This window comes from Vicugna pacos, chromosome 10, assembly GCF_048564905.1.
Source record: "Vicugna pacos chromosome 10, VicPac4, whole genome shotgun sequence".
Lineage (NCBI taxonomy): Eukaryota > Metazoa > Chordata > Mammalia > Artiodactyla > Camelidae > Vicugna > Vicugna pacos.
This window is the reverse complement of record NC_132996.1, coordinates 24,129,610-24,150,263: the sequence shown is the minus strand read 5'-3', so window position 1 is coordinate 24,150,263 and position 20,654 is coordinate 24,129,610. Positions and strand designations below refer to the sequence as shown.

Here is a 20,654-nt window from a genome sequence, read left to right as displayed (position 1 = left end):
GTCACAATGAATTTAAATCAGAAGTCAGTAACACTAAAGGTAGATGGAAAATCCTCAAATCTAAATAATCCATGAATCAAGTGGGAAATAAGAACATTTTTTAATGTTTTAAATTGGATGATAAGACAGTATGTCAAAATTATTTGTGGAATGCTACTAAAGCAATGCTTGCAGGAAAATTTATAGCTTTAAATGTTTACGTTAGAAAAGAAGACCTAGAATCAATCACCTAATTTTCTACCTCAAGAGAAGCAAATTACACATAAAGGAAATATAAGAAAGAAAATAATAAAGATAAGAAAAGTCAATGAACTTGAAGAAAAGTGCAACAGGATAAAGCTACAAAGCCAAAATTTGGTGTTGTGAAATGGGTAATAAAATTCACAAACTCCTAGGAAGACTGACCAAGAAAAAGAGAGAAAATAAAAATTTCCAGTACCAAAATGTACTGGAACTAGAGGTGACAAGTAGCACAACAGTGTGAATGTACTAAATGTCACTGAATTATTTACTTTAAAATAGTTAATTTTATGTGAATTTCACCTCTGTAAGCTTTAATAAATTAAAAGTAAATTTAAAAATAAAATTTAAAAATAAATTTAAAAAAATATAAAACACTTAAAACTTCCCACATCAGAAATGAAACAGAGGCTACTCTGTATTATGTAATTTTGATTAAAGTAATGTATTTACAGCATTCTCAGTCAAAATGTAAAGATTGCAAAGTCTTGCGACAGTGGTCCGATGGAAGTAAGCACTGATCCAGAGATAATGTTTTGGAAATGTGATCATAATAACAAGTATTTTGATCACAAACAGTATACAAATAATTTAAGGTACAGCTGCTTAATTTCTTAAAGTTTAGTGGTTCTTGAGGGGAATCACTTGAAATGAAGTCTGGCTAATGAATTACCACAATCAACCTTGTAGTGTAGGTATATGGGAAAAATCCATATTCTCCTTATTAGAATATATGATTTTCTTAAGAAAAAGGATGATGCCTTGCTTATGTGCTTATGTTGACTTTTCACATAAAACTAGCATGGTGCATGTATATATTACTAGTCGGTAAATGTTTGCTGAGCAATATTAAACTGCTTGATTTTCTAACAGGACTCAGGATATGATCCCTCTTAAGTCTGATGCCAGTTGAAACTATATCCATATAACTATAACCAAGTATTGACTTTAAAGGCTCCCTAGTTAAAGAATTTGGACTTTGTAGTCTATTTACTTCTCAGTGTAATCTTGACCAACTGTATTAACTTTGGTGAATTAGCTTATGTCCCTGAATTTTACGTCTCTAGAGGCAAGATTCCTTATTTGCAAAATGGGGGTGATGATAATTTCCTGGGCATATCATGTAAAGATGGTGATGAAAAAAACAACAACTAACATTTATTGTGTTCATACATTTTCCCAGCATTATGCTATGTGCCTATATGAATTATGTCACTTAATCTGTAAACCATTCTATCAGGTTACTGCTATCCTTGATTCACAAATGAGAAAACTGATTATTAAACACTTATCAAAAGTCCTATGTGTAGCTGATGGGTAAGCCAGGCTTTCAAAAAGCCTGTGGGCTACCAACCACAGAACTTGATATATAATAAATGCTCAGTAAATAGAAGCTATTATAATTATTTTTCAACTACTAGATTAATCTAAATTATGATTAGGAGATAAATCATCTTGGATCCATTTTCTCTTTGAAAATAAGTAAAAGGAAATAGAAACACACTGAAAACAGAGGAGCAGTTGGGCAAAGAGAAATCTTCTGAATGGGAAAGAGAGGTAAAACATACATAATTTCCAATGCTAAAAGAAAAAAGACATATTTATGATCAACTACCCCGTGGCAAGAGGCAGGAAAAGCCAGAATATCAACAGAGATACATCCAACAGCCTGTCTCATGGCTTAAGACACAGAAAGGTATCTAGGGGAATTTTTACTAGCTTAAGGAGATTTTAGAGATATGGATCCATATATGAATTATATATAGATATATATATTCAGACTGTCTCTGAAGCATTTATAATTACCTGAAAAAAATTATTTTTAAATCTAAGAATGAGGATATGGATTAAATTAAGTAGTGATTAATAACAGTTAAATTTGAAAAAGTTACCATTTTATTTCTAGGTGCTCTTAATTCTAAAAATCTGTTTCTAATTATATATTTATAAGTGTGGTGGTTAATAATTTGTTTCTTCTCATGCTTGGCTATTCTAAGGGTTTTTCTAATGATGATTTAATTACATCTGAATTATACCTATAAGAAATCTGGCTATCTAGATCACAAAGTTATGTATAAGGTACTATAATTCACCTGGTAATGGAAGAAGGAAATCAAGAACTTCTTGAGTTCTGATTTTATATGATCACTTTATAAAGAAACAAAAACATCAAGCATACAAAAAAGTGTGTTGAATGATGAGAGATTGAAGCATGAAGGAGAATGGGCTGAAGGAACTTGGTAAATGTTTGTTGGCAGAGGGAAGGAGGAAGACAGGAAGGGAAAGGTCAGAAGGGGAAAACAGATTCAAAAACGATAACCACACACAGAAATCCTGAGATGGGAAGAGAAAAGTAGCCTGGTTGGAATGCAGATTTTGTGCAAGTAAGGTAATACATGCCAAGAGAAGTGTGATCACTTACCTCAGCCCATTGTAGAACAATCTCTTGTAGTCAACATTTATTCTACTGATATTTTCTTTTGTAAGGCGTTCAATGGGGAATAACCGGCCCACGTGCTGAAAACCAGGAGCTGTGCTCCTGACATACTTTCTATCAATACCTGGCAACCAAAAAATCTGTAAGGAAAAACAGGAAGTCTTTCAGTGGATAATCAGCTGTCTAGGTACAAACAGCCCCATGTAGTCTAGATGGAGCCCCATTCCAGCATGGGTAACAGTCTGTAGGGAGCAGAGAGAATCTAGACCTTGAAATAAATTTCCCCACTGATTTCCCCACTGATACTTCATTGGGTCATTCTTAGATTGCCAAGTGTACCTATATAAAGCAATCATCTCCATTATTATAGGGTTAGAGGTGATAGAGTCAACCTGGCCTAATATTGTCTAACTCTTACTATAATGGGACTTTGACCAGGGTTGTTCTGGAGCTGAGTTTTCCCAGTTAACATCCAAGGACCAGGGGTCCATTGTGTCACCACACTAGCCGAAGTGGATGAGGAGCTGGTAGGTGTGGATGAAAGGTAGGAATCATAAACATCATCTTTGAGAGCAGTCATTTCTTGCCAACAGGGAATGCTATTATGACCCATCTGTGGGAATAGTTCCATTTGCAAAAAGACATATACTTGTTTCACTCATAGGACTCTTACATATTATGAGAATTTAAGAATCTGGAATGACTGACTTCATAAAACGCAGAGAGTTGCTTCTGAAAAATATGATGAACAAATCTCTGCTCAAATAAGACCTAGCTGTTCTTTCTATATCATTAATGAAAGCTGGACTCCAAAGCCTTAGTGTTCCATACCCAGGTTCTTTCTAATAGCTCTATGTTGGTGACAGTGCAGGTCACATCATATAGTCGTTATATACATTCCCTTTTAACAGAGTGATAATATTTCATTTGGTTTGGAACAGAAAACAGCCTCAATGTTTTTCCCCACTGATATAAATTTGAGTCACTCTTAGATTGCAAAATGTGTCTATATAAAGCAATCATCTCCGTTTTTATAGGGAGCAAAATTACTTAATGATCCCAGAGAAGATTTACAAGGTAGGTGAGGTTTAACTGCTATGCCCCAGGAATATGCTACCCACCTCCCAACCTCTACCATAAATACTGAGATGACACATACCAGATGTTGCTCAATCTTAGAGTCAAGAATCACGCGTACTAAATGACGGACATATGTGACTCTGTGAAAATGTTTTGGAGTAGGTACATTAATATCAAATATCACAAATTTTTTTTCCTTCTGTGCAAGTTCCAATAAATCAGTTAGTTTCGGAATCTTCTGATTTCCTGCTTTTTCTTTATCGACCTCTGATAGGGGTTTCATATGGTAAAATGGCTTGATCTAAAAATAAGTACATCAGAAAAAACACTGGCTCCTATCAAAAGCATTTTCCAATTCACCTTCTCCCCACACCAAGCCCTATGTCCATGTTGGTCCATCACCATTCAACCCATCAGGTCCTCTGAAATACTGGTCCTGACATAAGAGTTGCCAAGAAGAGAATTAAATGTAATCTCCAAAGTTAATTATGGTGTTTGGAATGATTTATTCTATATTGTAGAACCTGCTGTATTTTCACTGAAGGTCCTTCCAGTTCTTGTCTTCAACTTCCTTTTCAACCTTTTTTCTATAACTCAGAGTAATACAATCTCTTTTCAGCCATATTGGCTTCCCACATTTTCTCTCACTGTTCTAGTTTTGTGTAATGGAAAGAAAATAGGCTTTCAGCAATATGTCTGTTTTACATGTTTTAAAAAAAACACAAAAATTGAGATGGTGGTCCTCTACTAATACGTGTAGGCTATTAACCGAAGAACTATACCTCATTTTCTAGTACTACCTAACCCTAACGTACTCTCTTTTGGTCCTATCTTAACTTTCTTTTATGTCCTAGCTGATAAAGATGTACAGTATTTATTGCCTTCATCAAAGCAAAATCAACAATTTTCCTGGAAAGTTATGTTTCAGGCATTTAGTGAAGTCCCATTCTACTTTTCTCAAATCTTAAACCAAGATCTTAAGGATATGCAGTAATCCATTTTGAAATTCTAAGATTGACTCTATAATTCTATTCACATAGCTTCTAAGGAGAAATTTTAATTCTACAAAATAACAGTTCATTATCCAGGGTTCAGCTAACTTATTCTGTGAAGAGCCATACACCAACTATTTTTTACTTTAATAGAAACGTAGTCTCTGTCATAACTGTTCAACACTACTATTATAGTGCAAAAACAGCCTTAGACAATTCGTAAGTGAATAAGCATGGCTGTATTGTAATAAAACTTCATTTGTGGATAATGAAATTTGAGTTCTATCTGATTTTTACATGTCATGAAACATTATTCTTTTGATATTTTTTTCCAACCATTTAAAAATGTGAAAACCATTCTGAGTTCACAGGCTGTACGAAAACAGCCAGTGTGGGCTGGATTTGGATAGCAGGCCATAGTTTGCCAACCCCTGATCTAAACCATGATATATTGGCTAAGCAGAGACATAATCTAATGAGATTACAAATTACCCAAACTTATCCAAAGCCAAACACTAAAGACAATTAAGATGATTTCTGAGATAAACTGGATATTATAGATTATAGCGAGCAAGCTTTTTTTAAATAGACTTGTTTCTATATGATTTGACTTATTCAAATATCTTGGAACCATTCTCACAAAAAAGACCTTCAGTGATCTCAAAATATTTCTTTCACAATCATCTTTGCTGATCTTCCAGATCTTCATAAACCTTCTTTTTGAAAGTAAAAGGGAAGGCCATGGTCTATTCGTATTAATTAAACAACTTGACGTATATCAAAGATTTTGCCTATTAATGCCTATTCTCTGATCCAATAGCAAGGCTTTTAATCTTTGCCTAAGAGGGAAAAAAAAGGTCTTGGCTAAATTAATCTAATAATTTTCAGATCTTGTACTAGGTCCATCTTTCTATTTTATGGTACCACATTCAATATAATCCCTGTTGTTCACTAAAAAATCCAATATTTTTATGTTAATTAATCACAAAATAGCTACCTTCTCTTTCTCATTTCACCATTCACCAATGTAACAATCTCAATACAGCAACTGTATTATCCTTACCAGTGAAGGAGAATCTCATCATTTCTATAATCTAAGAACTGTCCATAACCAGAACAGATCTTTTGGATGCTCCTATATCAAATTTAATATTATTTACTGATAGATTGAACTTAAAAATGAAAAAAGGTAATAATAGACTGATCATGCAGTAGTTTTTCTAGATTCTCTTATAGAATCTCAAATCCATTACATATATCAAATTAAGTGGCTAAAATTGTGGCCTTCTCTAGGGCATATGGGATTACTAAAAATAAAAGGGGAAATACACTCACTGATTGCTTGTTTGCTTTTGAAGTAGTTCACAAGTTTGAAATGCTATGGAGAAAAAAAAGAGGTTTTTAACCTCTTCTGTTATCTGTATTAAAAAGTTAACAAATATACATACTACTTAGTGCTTTGGAACTCCCTCAATGAATTGCTGTCTTAGAAATAGAGCTCCACAATAAAACAGACATTAAGTGCAATGTTTTGGCAGATCATCATACTAAACAGAATGCTCTGATTAATGTCCTTAGACAAGGTCCTCTTATAGAGAAGACTAATCTAAGGAACTCAAGAATTCCATCATAAATGCAAACTTGGTAACTTAACAGAAATTTATTCTCTCACAGTTTGAAGGCCGAAAGTCCAAAATCAAGGTGTTGGCAGGGCCACACTCACTCTGGTGGCTCTGGGGGAGAATCTGTTCCTTGCCTCTACTAGTTTCAGGTGACTGCTGGCATGCCTTGGCCTTCCTTGGCTAAAAGCGACATCATTCCAATTCCTGGTCATATTGCTTCTCTTCTTTCTGTGGTTTCCTCTATTTGTGTCTCTTTTCCCTTTGTCTATTACAATGATAACAGATAACTGTATTCAGGGCCCACCTAGATAATCCCAGATAAACTCCTTCTCTCTAGATCCGTAACTTAATCTCAACATTTGCCTTGTATGGTAATATTCACAGGGTCTGGGGATTCAGATGTGGCTATATATTTTTATGGGTCACAATTAACATAATATACCAATTTTATTAATAAGGATACTTTTTTAACGTAATATCTAAATGAAGGGAAATACCCTTGAGCTAGTAGTAGAAGATAAAAAATTCTTGAGGTGTAATAGTGAATGTTTATCATGACAATTCTCATAGAAAATATGTGTAAATTCCACCAAGGTTGGTTGTATAATTCCTGTGTTCTTTTAGTATGTGGGAATCAGGCTTCTTGACATTAACCCAGGCCAAGGTTAAATATTCTGTGGGCCTGTTAGACCTCTCCAATCGAAGGACTCCTCAAACCCTCAGAAAACAGTATCTGCTTATAAAGAGTGAAAAAATAGCATATTTCCTAGGAAAGAGCCTTTTAGGGATATCAATCCCATCAACAGGAATTGAATAACTTGAGGAGGTAATTACCAAAAGTTTGCCTTCCACTTTTGCTGATATGATACATAGCATAGCCCTTGGCATACAACATAAATGTTAAATTCTTTAGCCTGAGTAGTTATGGAAAATTTAAAAAGCCTGTGGTTTACTCTTGACCAACTAGCACCGTTGTTAACACTCTGTATTGTACCTTGTTAAAGATAAATTTTGGCTTGATTAGTAGGGGCGAGGTGGGGTATTAAATGCAATTACAAGGACTTGCATTGGACTTGGCTTTGTGGCAGTGGATGCTACTGGAAACACAGTGTTTTCGGGAAATTAACTTACCAATGCCATTAACTGTACATTTTCAACGACATGAGAGAGAAGAAATGAGTCTAACACTTGAATTTGCTTACTAAGCCCTGGATACTAGATAAGCATTCATTCAGCAAGCTTATGCTGTGTGCTCATGAAACAAGAATCCTGCTCTCAAAATATGAACAGTTTAGTAAAGGGGATAAGACAGACAGACAAAAAAATGCATTTAATTTGCCCTCAGAACACTACATTTTAAAAAGGAAAAAACTGAAGCTTAAAAGAACAAGTGACATGTCCAATGACTCAACTAACAGGTAAGTGAAAACTGACATTGAACAATTCCAGGCAAAAATCCAGCCGATGCTAGCATTCTTTCCTTGGGTATATTATTTCCCACTATATATATCATGCGAGAATAAGAGCACTCAAAGAGCTGGTTAGTAATGAGATGGGGAGTTAGTACCAGAATGTATTTTAACAAACTATTTTCTTCACCAAGAAAATCTTGTTATGGAAAGATAAAAGCTGACTGAACTAAACAGTGTGTTTAGTGATACAGCTTCATTATATAGGTCATCTGCCCACATAGCAGATGTCTTGTATTTCCCGAAAATAACTGTGTGCTTTGTGCTAACTATGGTATGCCCTTTATTATTTTTAAATAACAGAAACAAAAGTTCCTCACTTCTGAAGGAGCTCAAATTCCTTAAATTTATGTTATCTTCTGCTATTTTTATTTTAAAACATTGTATTATCAGTCTACTTAAGTGTAGTAAAACTATAACCATTCATTGTTCTCAAGTACTTAATAGTCTTAAGTGATCAATTCACTACGATAACATTTATTGTGTTGTCTTTTCCACGTGGGATTCTAAATTTAGAAAAACAGAGCTCCTTGAATAACACAGGAGTTAGGAGTACTGACCCTCACATAGTCAAAAACCTGAGTATAACTTTATAGCTGGTCTTCTATATCCAGAGTTCTGCACCTTCAGATTCAACCACCGATGTTGTAGTACTTTAGTATGTAAATATTTTCTTTTAATCTGCATATAAGTGGACCCATGCAGCTCAAACCCATGTTGTTCAAGGGTCAACTGTGAAATTATTAAATGTTTTTGCACCCCAAATTATGTGCTGTTTCTTAGACACCAAAATTTCATTCTTCATGCTATAAACCATATTATAGTGCTTATAAGCAAGACAGACACCAGAAACAATTAGATATGTTTGGTATGCTCCGTATTGTTTTTAATCTTGGCACTATCCCTTGTCTTGAAATCTATGGTAAGTGTATGTTTATCTTTATAAGAAATAGCCCAATGGTCTTCCAGAGTGGTTGTATCATTTTGCATTCCCACCAGCAATGCATGAGAATTCAACTGATCCACGTTCTTACTACTTGTTGCTATTCCCAAATCTTTTTAAAAATTCATCTACAGGTTCTACAATAGTATCTTATTCTGGTTTAAATTTGCATTTCTTTAACAATTAATTAAATTGAGTATCTTTTCATGTGCATATTTGCCATCCATGTACTTCTTTGGTGAAGTATCCATTCAAATATTTGGCCATTTTTTAAATGGGCTATTTTCTTATAAGTTTTGAATTTTCTTTATATATTGGAGATAAAAGTCCTTTGTCAGACATATGACTTGCAAACATTTTCTCCCAGTTTTGACTTGTCTTTTCATCTTCGTAACAATGTCTTCCACAGAGCAAAAGTTGAAAAACTTTTGCTGAGGCCCAATTTATCTATTTTTTCTTTTAAGAATCATGCTTTTGTTATTCTAAGAACTCTTTATCTAATCTACAGTAATTGCAATTTTCTTCTACATTTTCTAACAGAAGTTTTATGCTAAATAAGAAAAAAAAAAGATTTTTTTAGTGTCATTTATTCCCTCTCTGCTGCTGTTTCTTTCATGTAGATCCAAGTTTCTGACCTAAATCATTTTCCTTCCCTCTGAAGAACTTCTTTAGAGATTTCTTGCAAGGCAATTCTCTTGGTGACAAATTATCTCAGTTTTTGTTTGTCTGAGAAACTATTCTTTTTCAGTTTTGAAAAACAATTTTTCTGGATGCATAATTTTAGGTCAATGTTTTTTTTTCTTCCAACACTGTATATAGTTTCTTATTTTCATGATTTCTAACGAGAAGTCTGATGAAATTGTTATCTTTGGTCTTCTATAGGTAAGAATCCCCCTCACTCTGATGTCTATGGATTTTTTTTCTCTTTGGTTTTCTGCAATATGAATATACTATGCCACAGTATAGGTTGTTTTGTTTTGTTTTGTTTTGGTGTTTATCCTGTTTGGTGTTCTCTGAGCTTCCTGGATGTCTGGCTTGGTGTCTGCCGTTAATTTTGGAAATTTTTCCACATTAATACTTCAGATATTTCTTCTGTTCCTTTTACTCTTTCTTCTCCATTTAGAACTCCTATCACATATATGTTATACCCTTTTTAACTGTCCCCCAATTCTTGGCTATTCTGTCCTCTTCTTTTCATTCATTTTTCTCTTTGCATTTTATTTTAGGAAGCTTCTAGTGACATACTTCAATATCACTGATTTTGTCCTTATCTTTTCCCAGTCAACTGAGGCATCCATCAAAGGCATTCTTTATTTCTGTCAAATGTTTTTGATTTCTAGTGGTTCCTTTTGATTCTAGGAGTTTCCATTTTCTGCTTACATTACCTACCTTTTCTTGAATGGTGTGTACTTTTTCCATTAGAGTTCTTAACATGTTAATCATAGTTAATTTAAATTCTCTGACATTCCCAAAATCTGTGCTGAGTCTGGTTCTGAAGTTTGCTTTGTCTCTTTGTACTGCGCTTTCTCCTGTCTTTTTAGCATATCATAATTTTTATGTTGGACATGATGTAATCAATAATAGGAACTGAGTAATAGGAACTAATAGGAACACATTAGTGTTCCTTTTAGTGTCAGGTTTCGTATTAATCTGGCCATGACCTGGACTATATTTAATGTTTGCCCTTGCTATAGGTACCACAGGATGCACTTTCCTTATTTTATTTCGTGTCCTACCCTATTTCTTTGGGTTCCTTAAGAACTTCTTAAACAGTCTGTATTGCAGCTCTCTCTGAGTTGTAATCCACTATCATTATACTGAAGCTCTGTTCATGTAGTGGCAAAGTACTGAGGAAGGGAAGATATTACAATCTTATGATTAAATCTTAGTTTCTTAGTGGGTCTGAGTTTCTGGGCTATGACTTGTAAAAGCATTTTTTAGTATTTTTTTTAACTTTTTTTTTGAGTTATAGTCATTTTACTATGTTGTGTCAAATTCCAGTGTAGAGCAAAATTTTTCAGTTATACATGAGCACACACATATTCATTGTCACATCTTTTTTCACCATGAGCTACCACAAGATCTTGTTTATATTTCCCTGTGCTATACAGTATAATCTTGTTTATCTATTCTACATTTTGAAATCCCAGTCTGTTCCTTCCCACCCTCCGCCCTCTTGGCAACCACAAGTTTGTATTCTATAAGTCTGTTTCTGTTTTGTATTCATGTTTCTTTTTTTTATTCCACATATGAGCAATCTCATATGGCATTTTTCTTTCTCTTTCTGGCTTACTTCACTTAGAATGACATTCTCCAGGAACATCTGTGTTGCTGCAAATGGCATTATGTTGTCGGTTTTTATGGCTGAATAGTATTCCATTGTATAAATATACTACCTTTTCTTTATCCAGTCATCTGTTGATGGACATTTAGGCTGTTTCCATGGCTTGGCTATTGTAAATAGTGCTGCTATGAACATTAAGGTGCAGGTGTCTTTTTGAAGTAGGGTTCCTTCTGGATATATGCCCAGGAGCAGGATTCCTGGGTCATATGGTAACTCTATTCCTAGTCTTTTGAGAAATCTCCATACTGTCTTCCATAATGGCTGCACCAAACTGCATTTCCACCAACAGTGTAGGAGGGTTCCCTTTTCTCCATAGCCTCTCTAGCATTTGTCGTTTGTGGACTTTTGAATGATGGCCATTTTGACTGGTGTGAGGTGATACTTCATTGTAGTTTTGATTTGCATTTCTATGATAATTAGTGATATTGAGCATTTTTTCATGTGCCTATTGATCATTTGTATGTCTTCCATGGAGAATTGCTTGTTTAGGTCTTCTGCCCAGTTTTGGATTGGGTTGTTTGTATTTTTCTTATTAAGTCATATGAGCTGCTTATATTCTGGAGATCAAGCCTTTGTCAGTTTCACTTGGAAAAAGTTTTCTCCCATTCCGTAGGTTGTCATTTTGTTTTACTGGTGGTTTTCTTTGCTGTGCAGAAGCTTGTAAGTTTAATTAGGTCCCCTTTGTTTATTCTTGCTTTTATTTCTATTGCTTGGGTAGATTTTCCTAGGAGAACATTTTTGAGATGTATATCAGATAATATTTTGCCTATGTTTTCTTCTAGGAGGTTTATTGTATCTTGTCTTATGTTTAAGTCTTTGATCCATTTTTAGTTTATTTTTGTGTATGGTGTCAGGGAGTGTTCTAGTTTTATTGATGTAAATGCTGCTGTCCAGTTTTCCCAACATCATTTGCTGAAGAGACTGTCTTTATTCCATTGTATGTTCTTGCCTCCTTTGTTGAAGATTAGTTGACCAAAAGTTTGTGGGTTCACTTCTGGGCTCTCTATTCTGTTCCATTGGTCTATATGTCTGTTTTTGTACCAATACCATGCTGTTTTGATGACTGTAGCTCTGTAGTATTGTCTGAAGTCTGAGAGAGTTATTCCTCCAGCCTCTTCCTTTTTCTTCAGTAATGTTTTGGCAATTCTAGGTCTTTTGTGGTCCCATATAAATTTTTATTATGATTTGTTCTAGTTCTGTGAAATACGTCCTGGGTAATTTGATAGGGATTGCATTAAATCTGTAGATTGCCTTGGGCAGTATGACCATTTTAACAATATTGATTCTTCCAATCCAGGAGCATGGGATATCTTTCCATTTTTTTTAAGTCTTCCTTAATTTCCTTAATCAGTGTTTTATAGTTTTCCGTGTATAAGTCTTTCCCCTCCTTGGTTAGATTTACTCCTAGGTATTTTATGCATTTCCTAGTATTTTTCTTCTCTACCTTTACATGAGATGGAAAGGCCAGAGGGGAACTTGAGTTGACTAATCTCCCTTCCCATGTATCAGATAAGGTTCTGATAAAGTGGTTACCCCTGGAGGCTAAGCCTATAATGGAGAACACCCTGCATGTATTTCAAAAGGGTTACTTTTCTTCTCCCTCTACCCAAAACAGGAGATGATTTTTCTCTTGATCTTTACTATGAGAACCTGACGGAGTTCCTGGATACAAAACCCACAAATGTGTGGGGGCCTGTATAAATTAGGTCTCCAAGAATTTTTATGTCTCAAGATAGTCCACACTCAGCCTCCAGAAATTAGTCAAAATTACCACTTACTTAAACTGCTTCAAGCAGTTATTGGCTCCAATGGCTTCTGTTTCTAGTAAGCTGATCTTGGCTGTGATTTTCTGCACTCTCCTGTCTCTCCAGATTTCACAGTGATGGTTTACCCTGTGACTTCAATTCTCAGATGGATCTAAGAAAAGTCACTGAATTTCAGTTTGTTTGGTTTTTTTTTTATTGTTTTAAGAATTGGAGTGACAACTTCTAAGTTCTTTACATATCAAAGTTGAAAATGGAAGTCCTCTCTGATTAGATTAATGGGTTTTGGTTTTCTTTAAATATTACCTTGTATTCTGTGTGCATCCTAAGCTAACCTAGTCATTCTTGAATATTTTTTTGTAGATTTCTTGAGGTTTCATACATAAATAATCAGGTCCTCTGCAAATAGAAATAGTTCTATTTCTTCCTTTCCAAACCATTTGCCTTCTTCCTCACTTATTGCACTGCCTAGGACAATAATATGCTGTTGAATAGAGTGATGAGTCATCCTTCATGCTGTTGAGTAGAGTGATGAGAAATCCTTCCTTTTTCCAGGTCTTATTTGGAAATGAGCTCAGGCTTTCACCATTCAGTACAATGGCAGCTTTAGGTATACTGTAGATCATCTTTATCAAGTGAAGGAAAGTTTCTATTTTTAGTTTTCTGACTGAATTTATCAAGAATGGAAGTTGAATTTTATCAAGTGATTTTTCTGCATGTATGGAAATGATTATATTATTTTCTTCATTATGTATGTTAACACAATAAAATTCATTGATTTTCAACTGTGAACCAGTCTTGCATTCTCAAGATAAAACCCCTCTGATCATGACATATTTCCTTTTTATATAGTGCTGGCTTACTTTTGTTAACTTTTTGTTCAGGATTTTTACATTTTTACTCACAACGGATATTAGTCTCAAGATTTCTTAAAATGCTTTTTAATGGATGTGTTATTTATTGTGATGTCAGAGAAGTGCTGACATCACAGAAATGCATTAGGAATTCTCTCTTGTCTTCTATTTTCTGGAAGAGATTTGTAGAACTGGTCTTGTTATTTCCTTGTGCATTTGGTAAAAGTCATCATGAATACATCAGCACCTGGAATTTTCTGTTGGAAATTTTTCCACTATAAATTCAACTAATTTAATAGATATAAAACTATAAGTTATGTATTTCTTTCTGAGTGAGTTTTGATAGTTTGTATCTTTAAAGAATTTTTCCATTTCATCCAAATTGTCACCTTTATGAGCACAGAGTTGTTTATAGACAATGATATACTGGTAAATAATTAACAGCGGGCTCTCCAGGAATATAAAAACCTGATTTGTAGTGTTTTCCAATTTTTGTAGCTTAAATAATACAACCACGCCTAATTTCATAACTGGTTTAACAACTGGTTTCAAAAGTTCTGAAATGTAGTACTGGCTCTTGTGAGCCAATGTGAGGCAGCTCCACTGTCCACACTACTTCATTATTATCCTTTTTAATGTCTAGAGGGTCTGTAATGAGGAACACTCTTTCTTTCCTAATAGTGAAAATATGTGTCTTCTCTGTTTTTGTCTTGGTCAATTGACTAGAAGTTTATCAATTTTGTTAATTTCTTCAAAGAATAAGGTTTTAATTTTCACTGACATTTTCTATTTCTTTGTTTCTACTTCATCAGTTTCTGCTCTTTATTCTTTCTTTCCTTTTGCTTATTTTGAGTTTAACTTGCTCTTCTTTCTCTAGTTTCTTAAAGAGAAAGCTTAGATTATTGATTTGAGACTCTTCTTTTCTAATATAAGCAGATAATCCCAGGGTTTTTCCTCTAAGCACTGGTTTAGTGGTAGTCCACCACTTTTACTATGTCACATTTTAATTTTCATTCAGTTCAAAGTATTTTCTAACTTTCCTTGAGATTTATCTTTTATCTATGGGTTATTTAAAGCTGCTTTTAAAAATACTTGGGATTTTTCCAATTCTGAGAGAACGAAATAGAAATTCTGGTATCAAAGAACTCAACAAATGAGATGGAGAATGCATTAGAAAGGACTGAAAATAGAGCAGATCAGATGTGAGACAGAATAAGTGAGCCGAAAGGTTGGAATCTTGAAACGATTCAGGTAGAAAAGGAGACAGAACTAAAGTTTAGTAACTCCATTATTAGAGCCAACATAAGGATAATGGATATACCAGAAAGAGAAGAACAGAAAAAAGGGGCAGAGAGTTTATTTAAGGAAATAACAGCTGAGAACTTCCAAACCTGGGCAAAGAACTGGACATACAAGTCCATGAACCTAATTGATCACCTTATTATCTCAATGCAAAAAGACCTCCAAGACATTATAATAAAGCTGTCAAAAATCAACAATATATTAAAAATCTTAGTGACTGCTGGGGGGTGGGGAGAGAATAACCTTAAAAAAAGAAAAACCCAGTAGACTATCATCAAATTTCTCAACAGAAACTCTACAATCCAGGAGAGAGTGAAATGACAGACTCAAAATATCAAAATCACTGTCTCAAAATGTCTATTCAGCCAAGTAATCCTTCAAATATGAAGGAGAAATAAAGAATCTCCTAGACAAACAAAAGCTGAGGGAGTTCACCACCAACTAGATCTGCGTTATAAGAAATGTTGAAAAGAGTTCTTCTATCTGAAACAAAAAGATAAAAGTACACAAAACTCTGAGTAAGGTAATAAATAGAATCAGAAAACTAGAACTCTATTTTAGGAAAGGGTGTTAAACATTTAATTATAACATAAAGTTTAATGGAAAAGAACACTAAAAATAACTATAACTACTATAATTTGGTAATGACCTCACAGCATAAGAAGAGAGAATTTCTGGCAGCAAAATTTTATAAAAGGGGAAGAGTAGAAGGACAGTACCTGCATGAGCAAATGAAGATAAGTTGCTATCAGTAGCAAAAGGACTAATTTATCTATGAGACATTTTATGTAAACCTCATGGAAACCACAGAACAAAAATCTAGAGCAGAGACACAAAACATTAAAAAGAGGGGAAGTGAGCAAACTGAGAAAACTACCAATTTTAAAAGGTATAATGAGAGCTTGGCCAAGACAACAGAGTAGGAAGATTTTAAGCTCAACTCCTCTCATGGGCACACCAAAATTACAACTATTTACAGAGCAACTATTAATAAGAAACAGCAGAATCTAGCAGAAAAAAACTTCTACGATTAAGATATAAAGGAGAAATCATGAGACACGAAGGAGGGGTGGAGTCACAGTATACTGAAGACCCATACCCCCAGCTAGGCAACCTACACATATGAAGTGAACCACAATTGTAGAGGTACTCAGCAAGAAGGAGTCGTTCTGAGCCCCACACTGGGCTCTCTGGTCCAGGGGCCCTGTATCAGGAAGATGATCCCCAAATGTTCAGCTATGAAAGCTAGCAAGGCTTACTTTGAGGAGACCCAGAGGGCTGTTGAAAATAGAGACTCCATTCTTAAAGGGTAAACACAACAATCTCACGTGTCCCAGGACCCAGGGCAGAAGCAGTAATTCGAAAGAAGGCTCATTCCAACCTGCCTGCTTATCTTGGAGAGTCTCTCAGAGAGGCAGGAGGCAACTGGAGCTCATCCTGGGAACACAGACAGTGTTAGCAGCCATTTGTAGGAGCTCATTCTACCACCTGGACACTGGTGCTGGCAAGCAACATTTTGGAATCCTCCTAGCTTATTAGCTCCAGGACCCAGCCCCACCCACCAGCCTGTTGTCAGCAATACTGAGACACCTCAGGCCAAGCAACTACCTGGACAGGGACAGAGCCCACTCACTAGCAGGCAGGCTGCCTTAAGACCTCCTGAGCCCACAGGAACAATGGAACATGTCCCATACACTAGTGCACAGGCACAAGTCCCAGGACACTCACCCACCAGAGGGCCTATACAAGCTTTTGAACACCCCAGACCACAGAGCCCACTGTGTAAGGAACTGGATCCACCAAATAGCAGGACACACTAGCTCCAGGATCTCTAGGGCCTGTAGTCAGAGATCCTAGGACCTGGCTCCTGTCCACCAGTGAACCAGAACTCACCTATGATGCCCAAGGCCCTGGCGCCACTCACCAGCAGGCCAACACCGGTTTTGGGGACACCCTAGAAACCACAACAAGCCATGTGAAGAACCAGCAACACTCACCAGCAGGCAACAAAAGCAGTAATATCATCTACATCTGCAATAAGCAGTTAAGTAATACAAAACAAAAAGATGTAAAATATTATGTCAAAAACAGTAACTGTGTGGAAAGGGAACTGAAATGCAGGGTTGTTAAAATGCATTAGAAATTAAGAGATTAGCAACTTAAAATAATCATAGATGTAGATATCTTGCTATTATAAACCTCATGGTAACCAAAAACCAAAAATCTGTAACAGATATACATGTAAAAAAGAGAAAAGAATCCAAACACAACACTAAAGATAGTCATCAAATATCAAGGGGAGGACAAAAGAAGACAAAAGGGATCAAAAAAATCTAAAAACAATTAACTAAATGTAATAAGTATATAGTTATCAGTAACTACTTTAAATGTAAATGGACTAAATGTTCCAATCAAAAGACACAGAGTGGCTGAATGGATACCAGAACAAGATCCATATGTATGCTACTTACAAGACTCACTTCAGATCTGAAAACATACAGATTGAAAATAAGGGGATGGAAAAAACGTATTCCATGCAAATGTAAACAAAGAGAAACCCAGGGTAGCAATACTTGTATCAGATGAAATAGATGTTAAAACAAAGACTGTAATAAGGGACAAAGATGGGTATTACATTATGGTCAAGGGATCAATCCAAGAAGATATAAAAATTGTAAATATATATGTATACCCAACATAGGAGCATCTAACTATACAAAGCAAGTATTAACAGACAAAAAGGTAGAAAATGACAGTAACATAATAATACTAGGGGAATTTAACACCCCACTTACATCATTGAACAGGTCATCCACAAAAAAATCAACAAGGAAACACTGAACTTAAATGACACATTAGACCAAACTGACTTAATCAAGAGTATGTAGGGAATCTAGCATTTCACCTTTTTAATAGTCCCTATGATTCCAGAGCTGTTTTTATCACTATTATTTACAAAATAAATGGATCACTGAAGAAATCAAAGAATAAATTAAAAGGTACCCAGAGACAAATGAAGATAAAAAACACAGCAAGCCAATATCTATGGAACACTGCAAAAATAGTTCTAAGAGGGAAGTTTATAGTGATACAAGCCTATCTCAGGAAACAAGAAAAACCTCAAATAAACAACTTACCCTTACGCCTAAAGAAACTAGGAAAAGAAGAACAAGTAAAACCCAAAGTTAGTAGAAGGAGAGAAATAATAAAGATCAGAGAGAAATAAATGAAATGGAGACTAAAAAATTTCAAAAGATCAATGAAACTAAGATTTGGTTCTTTAAAAAGATAAACAAAATTGGTAAATCTTAAGCCATAATAATCAAGAAAAAGAGAGGGCCCAAATCAACCAAACCAGAAAAAGAAATTGCTAGACTAAGGGAAAAAATGACTCAAATAAATAAAATTAGAAATGAAAGAGGAGGAGACACTACAATTGATACTACAGAAATACACAAAATTATAAGAAACTACTATGAACAAATATGCCAACAAATTAAATAACCTAAAAGAAATGGATACATTTCTAGGAACATACAACCTATCAAGACTGAATCAGGAAGAAACAGAAAATCTGAACAGTCCAATAATGAGTCAAGAGATTGAGGCAGTCATCAAAAATCTTCCAATACAGAAAACTCCAAGACCAGACAACTTTATTGTTGAATTCTACCTATCATTTAAAGAATTAACACCAATCCTCCACAAACTCTTCCAAACTATCAAGGAAAACACTTCCAAATTCATTCTATGAAGCCAGCCTTGATACTAAAATCACAATAAAAGGAAACTATCAACCAATATCCCTGATATATATAGATGCAAACATTCTCAACAAAATAACAGCAAACTGAATTCAAGGATACATTAAAAGAATTATACACCATGATCAAGTGGAATTTATCCCTGGGATGCAAGGATGGTTCAACATATGCAAATCAATAAATGTAATTCATCACATCAACAAGATGAAAGATAAAATCACATGATCATCTCAAAAGACATAGAAAAAGCATTTAACAAAATACAACAACCTTTCATGATTTATAAAAAAAAATTTAACAGTTTGAGTATAAAAGGGACATACATCAACATAATAAAGGCCATATATGATAAACCCACAGTTAACATTATACTCAATGGAGAAAAACTGAGTGTTTCCTCTAAGTGCAGGAATAAGACAAGGATGTTCACTCTCACCACTCCTATTCAACATAGTACTGGAAGTCCTACTTAGAGAACTAGGCAAGACAAAGAAAGACAAGGCATCCAAATCAACAAGAAAGAAGTAAAATTGTTGCTATTTGCTGATGACATGATCTTATATATACATAATCCTGAAAAGTCAATCAAAAAACTATTGGATTTAATCAATGATTTCAGTAGAGTAGCAAGATACAAAATCAACATACAGAATTTGGTTGCATTCCTTTACACTAATGATGAAGCATTAGAAAAAGAAATAAAGAAAACTATCCCATTCACAATAGTATTAAAAGCAATAGAATACTTAGGAATAAACGTAACCAAGGAAGTGAAAGATCTGTACAGTAAAAACTATGAGACTTTGCTGAAAAAAATTGAAGACACAAACAAATGGAAAGACATGCCATGTTTATGGACTGGAAGAATTAATACTGTTAAAATGTCCATAATACCCAAAGCCACTTATGTATTCAGTGCAATCTTCATCAAAATACTAAAGGCATTCTTCACAGAAGTAGAAGAAACAAACCTAAAATGTGTGTGGAACCACAAAAGACCCTGAATAGCCAAAGCAATCCTGAGAAAAAAAGAACAAAGAACAAAGAAGGTATCACACTTCCTGATTTCAAACTACACTTCAAGTTATAATACTACAAACAGTATGTTACTAGGACAAATATAGATACATAGACCAAGGGAACAGAATAGAATGCCCAGTACTAAATCCTGGAATATATGGCCAACCAACATTCAACAGGGGAGCCAAGAACTCTCAATGGGGAAAGGACAGGCTCTTCAAAAATTGGTACTAGGAAAACTGGAAAAACATATGCAGAACAATGAAATTGAACTCCTATCTTATAGCACTCACAAAAATTAACTCAAAACGGATCAAGACTTAAACAAAAGACCTGATACCATAAAACTCCCAGAAAACACAGGGAAGATGCTGACCAATATTGGTCTTGGCAATGACTTTTTGGACACAATGCCAAAAGCACAAACAACAAAAGCAAAAATCAACAAATGGGACTACATCAAATACAAAAGCTTCTGTGTAACAAAGAAGAAAGATAGCCTAGAGAATGAGAGCAAAGTTTTACAAACCATGTATCAATCAGATAAGGGGTTAATATCCAAAATATATAAAGAAAGTATACAAGTTATTAATAATAAGCCTGATTAATGGGCAGAAGAATTAAATAGACATTTTCCAAAGAGGAAATCAAAAATGGCCAACAGGCACAGGGGAAGATGCTCAACATCACTAATCATCAGGGATGTGCAAATAAAAACTGCAATGACATACCACCTCACACCTGCTAGAACAGCTATCATCAAGAAGACAAGAGACAAAAGAAGTGGTGAAAAGGTAACCCTTTTATACCGGTGGGTAAATTAG

The 20,654-nt window shown here is 34.8% G+C and overlaps 1 protein-coding gene across 5 annotated transcripts in view; it reads right to left on the bottom strand.

Moving 5' to 3' along the window:
• LOC140698674 (glycerophosphodiester phosphodiesterase domain-containing protein 4-like) overlaps positions 1-20,654 on the bottom strand; it is a 91,991-nt gene that overhangs the window by 26,678 nt on the left and 44,659 nt on the right. For 4 of the 5 annotated variants that reach the window (XM_072969129.1, XM_072969130.1, XM_072969131.1 and 1 more), the window contains 2 exons: positions 3,837-4,058; positions 2,663-2,817 (listed from right to left, as the gene is read on the bottom strand). In XM_072969129.1, coding sequence (XP_072825230.1) covers positions 2,663-2,817; positions 3,837-4,058 — 377 coding nt within the window. The remainder of the gene's footprint in view (positions 1-2,662; positions 2,818-3,836; positions 4,059-20,654) is intronic. The other variant, XM_072969134.1, reaches the window with a different exon arrangement.